This window comes from Neltuma alba, unplaced genomic scaffold, assembly GCF_004799145.2.
Source record: "Neltuma alba isolate B1F8T4 unplaced genomic scaffold, ASM479914v2 tig00004445_pilon, whole genome shotgun sequence".
Classification (NCBI taxonomy): Eukaryota; Viridiplantae; Streptophyta; class Magnoliopsida; order Fabales; family Fabaceae; genus Neltuma; species Neltuma alba.
The window spans coordinates 91,984-100,853 of NW_021633709.1; the positions used below are offsets into that span (position 1 = coordinate 91,984).

Genomic DNA, 8,870 nt, shown 5'->3' on the forward strand with positions numbered 1-8,870 from the left:
AGCATTGCATAGTGTATCACTAAATGATGTATTCTTTTTCTTCTGCTAGGTTTTTGTCCCACAGGGTTTTTCCTAATTAAAATTTTTTAATGAGGCACATTCATATATACTAGACATCCAAGGGGAGTGTTATGAATATAATAATATCTTTGTAGATATCCATATATCTCCCATTTTCTCTATATCCCACAATTATCTTCTATTATTGTGTAATTTGTAGATCCTATAAAAAGTGTAAAGCTATGCCTATAATAGAAGCCATGTATCATGTATTTAGCAACATTTGCATGGAATGAGAAATACTCTTTCTCGTTGATCCTCTCTTTTTCTTTATTATTCTTCTTTATTTCTTTTTTATTTATAACAGTTTTGTTTATTTTGGGATTTTTTTTAAAAATCCATATAATCTTTTCATATATTTATTTTTGGCTTGCTTAAATTATCATAATTCATGACTCCATAAAATTTATTTATCAAAGTATCAATAAATTCAATTTAATTACATATTCATCTATTAATAATATTAAGAAAAAACCTTTAGAATATTCAAAATTCAGAGGGAGGGAGGTAGGGGAAAGAGCTCCTCAACGTTTAAAGACTTCGGCTATATTCATAAATGCACAAAGTCTCAGATAAAAAGTGATATTTATGTGCTGGCCAAATAAAACCTGTGACATCTATGATTTGTATTGTTAAACTAAATTTTAAATTTTTGAAAGTTAAATACTAATTTTAAAATGAAAAAAAGAACTCAAGTCCCCACACTAATAACTAATCTTCTATTTATGTGCGTGCTTTGACTTGGCAACGGAGGGAGAGAGGGGGAGTGCGATGAAAAGAGGAATCGGCATTTTTGTCAGAATATTCAAAATTCAGAGGGAGGGAGGTAGGGGAAAGAGCTCCTCAACGTTTAAAGACTTCGGCTATATTCATTAATGCACAAAGTCTCAAAGATAAAAAGTGATACTCCCTCCGTTCTTTATTATAAGAGACGAATAACCGAATTATATTGATCAAAAAAGCAGTTAAAATTAGTTAAGAACAATCAATGTGTAAAAAGTATAATTTTTTTCTCAAAAATACCCTCATTAATAAGGAGAGAGAACATGAGAGAGAACAATTAAATTATTAAAAGAAAGAGAAGTGGGAGGGAGAGATAGTGTGAATTGGAGACAAAATAAATATGGGTAAAATAAAAAATCAACACAAAAAAGTAGAGACAACTTTTAAGTGTCTCTTATATATAGGAACATGCCATAAGCATCAAATTTCTCTTATAATAAAGAACGGAGGGAGTATTTATGTGCTGGCCAAATAAAACCTGTGACATCTATGATTTGTATTGTTAAACTAAATTTTAAATTTTTGAAAGTTAAACACTAATTTTAAAATGAAAAAAAGAACTCAAGTCCCCACACTAATAATTAATCTTCTATTTATGTGCGTGCTTTGACTTGGCAACGGAGGGAGAGAGGGGGAGTGCGATGAAAAGAGGAATCGGCATTTTTATCTGTCTAATTATTGAAAGATAGAGAGAGATTTCTTTTGGTTTACTGAGAAAAATAAAATTGTTGGCTTTATATATTTATAGAGTAACTAAATAAATTCTTAACCAATTAGGTGTCGATATAGAGGTCAATGATTCAGATTTTCCAGTGTATCCCAATACACATAAAGTTGTATTATTTACGTGCATTTTTAAGTGTTATTTTTCTATGGACCAAGATGATATCAACAAAATAAAATATCCACACAAGAGGAGATATTTAGAAGTAGTTTCTTATGAAATGGAGTGTGATGTCTTTGACGCGTATATGTTTCTTCTTACCGACGTTCGTTTGGAACTCTCTCATGTTAGACCAAATCAATGAAAATAAAAATGTGTTCTTCCATGTGATACCAGACTATTTGTAGATTAAAATTTATCCTCATCACTAATGTCATTTTCTTTCTTTTTCGTTTTTCTTTTTTGGATGACTTAATGTTTGAAAAGTCAACCACTGATATAAATATTTACACACACATTAGTAATTAATAATTTGTATACTAACATTTTTATTATTTGCTCTACTCGCAAATCTTTTATCAAATGATAATTTCAATATTCATATGTATTAAAATATACAGTAGTTTCCTTGAATAATTAGCTGCAAGCTTATAAAAATATGCATAAATTGATTAATTGAATTAACCACATGTAATGGGAAAGAGGAATAATACAAAACACAAATTTCTTTCATCAATTTAGATTTCATGCATGGTGGTTAATTTGAAGAAAAGAATAACTGTCTCACCCAAAAATTAAAAACAATAGAAAAGAAAATGCAAAAATATTGAAGGAACAATGTATCCACGTACGCAAGCTTCTTTTCAATAATAAAAGTGCGGTCCCAAAAATGAAATTGTTCAACACGCAGTGAAATTAAAGGGCAAAGCTTCTCCTTATTTCATAGCCTGCCACACGCGACCACAAGCAAAATAATTAATTTTTAGTTGAATTTCTTCTAATCTTACCACAACAGATGTCATTTTCCAACTACGCATTTTGTTTGATGTGGAATCAAAGAAGTATAAAACGATGTGTATGTTAATTCCTGGATGCAGAATACTTGAGATTTTGATAAGTCTGATATGCTACACATAATGGGAAGACCTTCTTCCTTTGTTTTCCTCTTCTTACTCCATTCCTTCATGGCCTCCTTAGCTTGGAGTGATACAAATATCACTACTGACAAATCTGCACTTCTTGCCTTTAAATCCTTTATCACTTCAGATCCACACAATGTCTTAGCTAATTGGTCTGTCTCTTCTTCTCCATGCAGCTGGATTGGTATCACATGCAATATTCGTCATGGAAGAGTCCACTCCTTGAATCTTGGTGGCATGGATCTTAAGGGTACCATATCTCCACAACTAGGAAATCTCTCGTTCCTTGTTGAACTTGACATCAGTGACAATGATTTTCATGATCAAATACCAAACGAGCTAGTTAAATTGCGTAGATTGGAACTACTCAATTTGAGCTGCAATGGCTTTCATGGGCAAGTTCCAACAGGGATAGGAGGTTTATCTTCACTTGAGAAACTAAATCTTCGAAATAATAGTTTTAATGGAATTATTCCACCATCTCTATTCAATCTGACAATGTTAGAGACATTGGACTGGAATTTTAATTCCATTGAAGGGACCATTCTACTTGAGGTGGGAAGACTTGAGAAATTGACCATTTTACGTCTTGCGGGTAACAAGCTTTCAGGAGACATTCCCCAAACAATTTCCAACTTATCTTCACTTGAGTTATTGAGTTTGTCGCATAACAGTTTGTCAGGTATGTCTTTGATTATTCTAATATTTATATTTGTTTTTGTTTTAAGGTAGCGTACTTGGTTAGCATAATCTTATCCTAGTTCTCTTGATTGTTTTTAATTTTTAATTTTTTTGTTATTTTTATGAATTTTTTTTAATTTTGCCAACATTTTTCTATTATTTTTTAAAGGGAAAAAACCGTTCATCATCAGAATCATGAAACGGTTTATACAGTCACACCACGAGTGTAATAACATATCTAATAATAGGCTTGTCGCAAGTTTTTGAAAATATGTGCTTATTATTCTGTCATTAAAAACTTTTAAAGGGTTTTTTTCAAGTTGAGTAAACCTTAGAACAAAATATTTGGAACATTTAATTTTGAATGGGATAATCTAATTTTTATTTTTATTTTATTATTTATTAATAATTATTGTTGTTTAAAAAAGTGTTTAGAGTTAACAGAAATAATTTTTCTGGGAGTCTCCCAAAAAACAGGTTTTAATAGGAATGATGAAAAGGAAGGACCGATTGGATTTCAATATATTTCTTAATGTCAATCACCATGAGTCCATCCAGTGGATTTAATGACAGAATAATAAACACGTATTACTCATGATGAGCCTATTAGATATGTTATTACACTAGTGTATTTATTTTTCCCTTGTTGTAACTGTACAAAAAGAAAAGAAAAAACTATGAGGATCTAATTCAAAATTTGATAAAACTATAAGGACTATCATATCTATTTTTCCTAAAAAATCTGCTTTTGAAGTGGGCCCATCATCTTAGCTCGTGAAGCCATGATCCTATCTTTCTGTTATTTTGGGGTTGTATGGATGAATAAAATGATCAAGACCAACTAACGGGGGTTGAGTCTAGCAGAAGGGGCTAGTCTCTCATAATGTGGCGAACTAAATTAACAAAAATAATTTTTGTGGCAGTCTCCCAAAAAATATGTGTTTTAGCGTTTAATACGAATGATGAAAAGGAAGGACTGATTGGGTTTCAATATATTTCTTAATTTTAATCAACATGAGTCCATCCAATGGATATTGGCTCAGATGAATAAAAGGGTTATACCTTTTTAAAAATAATACTGTAGTTGTGTTTAATCATTTGGAATATATTTCTGTTATTTTTAAAAAATGTGCAAGTCTTACTGTATTTTTTCAAAAAAATATATAAATTATCTCATGTATATAATACCTTGTCATACGCCGAAAAAAGAAATTGTCATTAACATTACTTTCTTTTTCCCTACTAATATTTCAAGGAGACATTCCAAAAGAGATTGGTGATATTTAACAACTAAAAATATTGTATCTTTACCAAAAATAAAAATATTATATATTGGAATCAGCCTACTGATTTAATTATATGATTGCATTAAATTATATTCCAATATTTCATCAGACACTAGTGAATAATGATTTTGCTAAATTAGTCATCCAGTTTTTGAAACGGTTAGTAAAGTCATAACACGGAGAAAAAGAGTACTGTTATAATTTTAGTCCAAACTGATTTAAGGGCTCATCGTCCGTCTACGAAATTAAATTTTTATTATCCTGCTATTAAAAAATGTCTGCAGTTTTTGTTTTCAAAAATGAATAAGCCTTACAAGAAACATACTTGGAACATTTAGTTTTTGTTTTCTAATTTTTTCCATTTTTGTGCATTTCTTCTTATTTTTTCCAGAAATTTTCTATTCTTTTTTTAATTAAAAATTCGTCATCCAATTTTTAAAATGGTTGGGGAAAAGAATATTATTCCAAACAGATCTAAATTCTCATCATCAATCTTTGAAAATAAATGTTTATTATTCTGTCATTAAAAAGTTTCTGAAGGATTTATTTTTTCAAAATGGGAAAATCTTAGAAAGAAACATACTTGGAACATTTAATTTTGTTTTGGATAATCTAAATTAATACTTTTATTTTTTAAAAATTTTGTAGTTTGCAAGAACTATTTTTCCGGGAGTCTCATGATGAAAAGCAAGGGTCAATTGGATTTCGATGTGTCTCTTAGTTTGTTTCCTCAATTTTTATTGAAGAAACTCAATCTGAATTAATAAATCCACAAAATCTTAAAAGATAACAGTGATAAATAATCTAAATCTCACAAAAACAAACTGAAGGGAAGCAGAAAACACAATGTAATGGGCCTTGTAGAATAGCCCAATATGTTCTCCAACATTAGTTCATCCAAATTTCCCAACAAATCACATGTCCAAATTATTTGTTGTATGGTGAATGGCCCAGCCAAATTGAAAGGGTTATTCGTTTTTAACAATAACAATTGTAGTTGTGATTTATAATTTAGAATAAATTTGTGTTATTTCTCAAAAATGTGCAAGTCTTACTATATATGTTTAAAAAAAATACAAATTTGTCTCATGTGCATACTAACATATTAATAAGTAAAATTTTTTTACTAACATTATTCTCTTTTGTCCCACCTAATGTTTGAAGGGAGCATTCCAAATGAGATTGGGGATCTTTCACAATTGAAAAAATTGTATCTTGGCGCAAATCAACTTGCGGGTTCAATACCATCTTCATTATTCAACTATTCAGTGCTCCAAGACTTCCAACTTGCAATAAATAACTTATCCGGAAGTCTCCCAACAAACGTGTGTGCTGGGCTTCCAAAGCTACAAAAGTTTTATGTGAATGAAAATGATTTGTCTGGCGACATACCCTCCACTTGGCATCAATGCACAGAATTACTAGAATTGCAATTGGGAAAAAACAAATTCAACAGAGGTAACATACCAACTGACATTGGAAATTTGACCAAACTTTGGCGGCTACTTCTTCCCAGTAGCAACTTGGAAGGTAAGACTTTTGATTATATGATTATTTTAAATTTTGATAAGTCACAAATATTTGCCTAACAAATTCAGTGTATAATGATTTTCACATGGAATGTGATGCTTTCATTTAATCCCAAATTGAATATATATTCTTCCTTTTGATATATAATTTTCACAGACATGTCAAGAGAATAAAAATAAAATATTGAAATCATTAAAAAAAAGACTACATAAAGAAAAATAAATTAATCAATATTTGTAACTTCTTTTGCTGTGGCTTTCCTTTCACGTGTGTCAACTTTTGGGGCACTAGATAAGAATGATGAAAAGGTCTAGTCGGACTTCAATGTTTCATTTTCCCCTGCATTTTATTATCAATGGCTAGTTTTCTTTAATTTTTATTTTTTAAAAGAAAGATAATTAATCTCAATTTTTCAATCAATGAATAATCGATCAGCTGAGGGAAAAAAAAACTTACATACCTTACATAAAAAATTATATATATAATCAATCATCTAAGGGTTGTAGCTTTTTTAAAGTAATTTTAGTTTTATATTATCATTTAGAAATTTGCACGTTGCAGGAATTGTATCATAAAAATGTAGAAAATTAATATTTACTGATATTATAAATCGATATAACACACAAAGAGAGATGTGTGTGTGTGGTACATCAACTTTTTTCAACTCCTGGAAGTATGGTTTCATAGAGCTTTCTTGTTTCATTTTTTTTTAATTTGCAAATTCATTAATTTCATATTAAATAATTCTTTGCCAACACGAATTAATTTTTTATTTTGAAATTAATTTTATTTTTAAATACTTATCTCGCCTCTAGTGTAATTTATAATTAAAATTGAAATTTTATGTATTATTCTAAGAAATTACGACATAAGAACTAAAGAATTTAAAATAAGTAAAAAATTCATTTAAAGAAAATTAGCATAAAATATCAATTATGAATAATAATATAGAATTTAATTTAAAAGTTTAAATGCAATTCAGTAAACACTTAATTCAATCATACTTGAGCTCAAACTGGTTTAGAGGAGAAAAAAGAAGAAGAAGAAGAAGAAGCTCAAACTGAAGAATGAATACGAGATGTTTTAAATAGTTAGACAGATAATTAAATTGTATCTTCTTAATTTATTTATGTTGTAATCACTATGGAACTACTTTGGGCAAAAATGAATAAATATGAGAGACAAAGTGGATTGCGATTTTATGTTTATGATCAAATTAAATATCTAATTAGTTTTTATATTTAGGATCAGTATCTATATGTATATATATTATATGCAAACAATACCATCTGCTTTATTTTTTTTAAAATTCGTACAGTTATAAAAATGCTAGTACCTATCAGTTTTATATTACGGTTAATATAATCTTTAGTCCATCAAATTTAGTCAAATTTTGGTATTAGTCTCTCAAATTTTAAACCATTAGTTTTGATCCTTTAAGGAGCAAAATAGTTTAAGTTTTTATTAAATTATTATAGGGCTAATGTTTCAAACGATAGAAACTTAAGAGACTGAAGCCAAAATGAAAGTAAATTTGAAGAACCAAAAGTCATATTAATCCTTTTTCCCCCCCTCTTTTGAGCTGAATAGTATTGTTGATTTCATTTCATTTATATTGCTCATCCCAATTAACAGACAAAAACTAAGATGATGAAGAAATAAAACAAGGTGGTTTCACAGAGAGCTTTCTTGTTTCATTTTATTACTTTTTTTTTTTTAACTCTTCTCACGCACCTATATTTTCCAAAACGATATTTTGTTTTTCTTCATTTCATTTATATTGTTCGTCCAAGTTAATAGAAAAAAAATCTAAGATGATAAAGAAATAAAACAACAGGACAATGTTTGTCCCAATTTTTTGGGTATCTTTGCGCATTTCTTAAAAGTTTTTTTATCTTTAAAAATTTTAGTCATTGATGTTCTTTCCAATGAATCATGAATCAGAACTGAAGTAGATAGAATATTGGTTCTCAGAATTTCACAAGAGCTACCAGGGGAAAAATTCTAGTATACAGTGCTTTGGTAAAAAATTCATTTACTATTTATACTATATTATCTCCAGAATGTGTAACTGGAAGTATTTTAACTTCGTAAATAAGGAAAACTAAATTTTCCTATAAAGAATTTATCATATTCAAAGTCAGAGCCTTGTCAGTATTAAATAATTTATATGAAAGCTATAAATAATTTGATTGTTTATTTTAAATAGGTGAAATTAATTACGTAATCTATCTTTAGCATTTCTTCTTTGAAAGAAATTTTACTGTTCGATTGTTCATTGATGTCAGAAGAGTTCCCTTTAAATTGCATTCCAATAAAAACTAAATTATTTTATAATAGTTTTAAGCCTCTAATTGACACAACTCCATTCATTATTTGTATGGTTAAGTGTAAATTCATGAAATTCCTAGTCAACTACTTAACAAATATTTTGTATCTGCTTATAGGTAATTTGCCAGAAAAAATGTTTCATCATCTCCCTTTACTTAAAATCTTCGATGTTAGTGATAATCAATTAGAGGGAAGTATTCCAAAATCAATAAGCAACTGCACATCTTTGAAAGAATTAAATTTGGATAGTAACTCATTTACAGGTACGCACTTACGTATTGATGTGTTTTCTTTTGGTTTTTTTAATATTTTTCTCTCAAATGAGATTATTTTTTTCAATCATTTCATTCATACTGTTCATTCATAGTCCATATGATAGGGCTTATATACAGCTAG

The 8,870-nt window shown here is 28.9% G+C and overlaps 1 protein-coding gene across 1 annotated transcript; it reads left to right on the forward strand.

Annotated features, from left to right (window-relative positions):
* Positions 1-2,626: 2,626 nt before the first annotated feature.
* On the forward strand, positions 2,627-8,870 carry LOC114744782 (LRR receptor-like serine/threonine-protein kinase GSO1). Its single transcript, XM_028932935.1, has 5 exons — positions 2,627-2,896; positions 3,185-3,328; positions 5,778-6,143; positions 8,591-8,737; positions 8,854-8,870. Exons 1-5 carry the CDS (start codon positions 2,632-2,634, stop codon positions 8,868-8,870), a joined length of 939 nt encoding a protein of 312 aa, XP_028788768.1. The 5' UTR covers positions 2,627-2,631.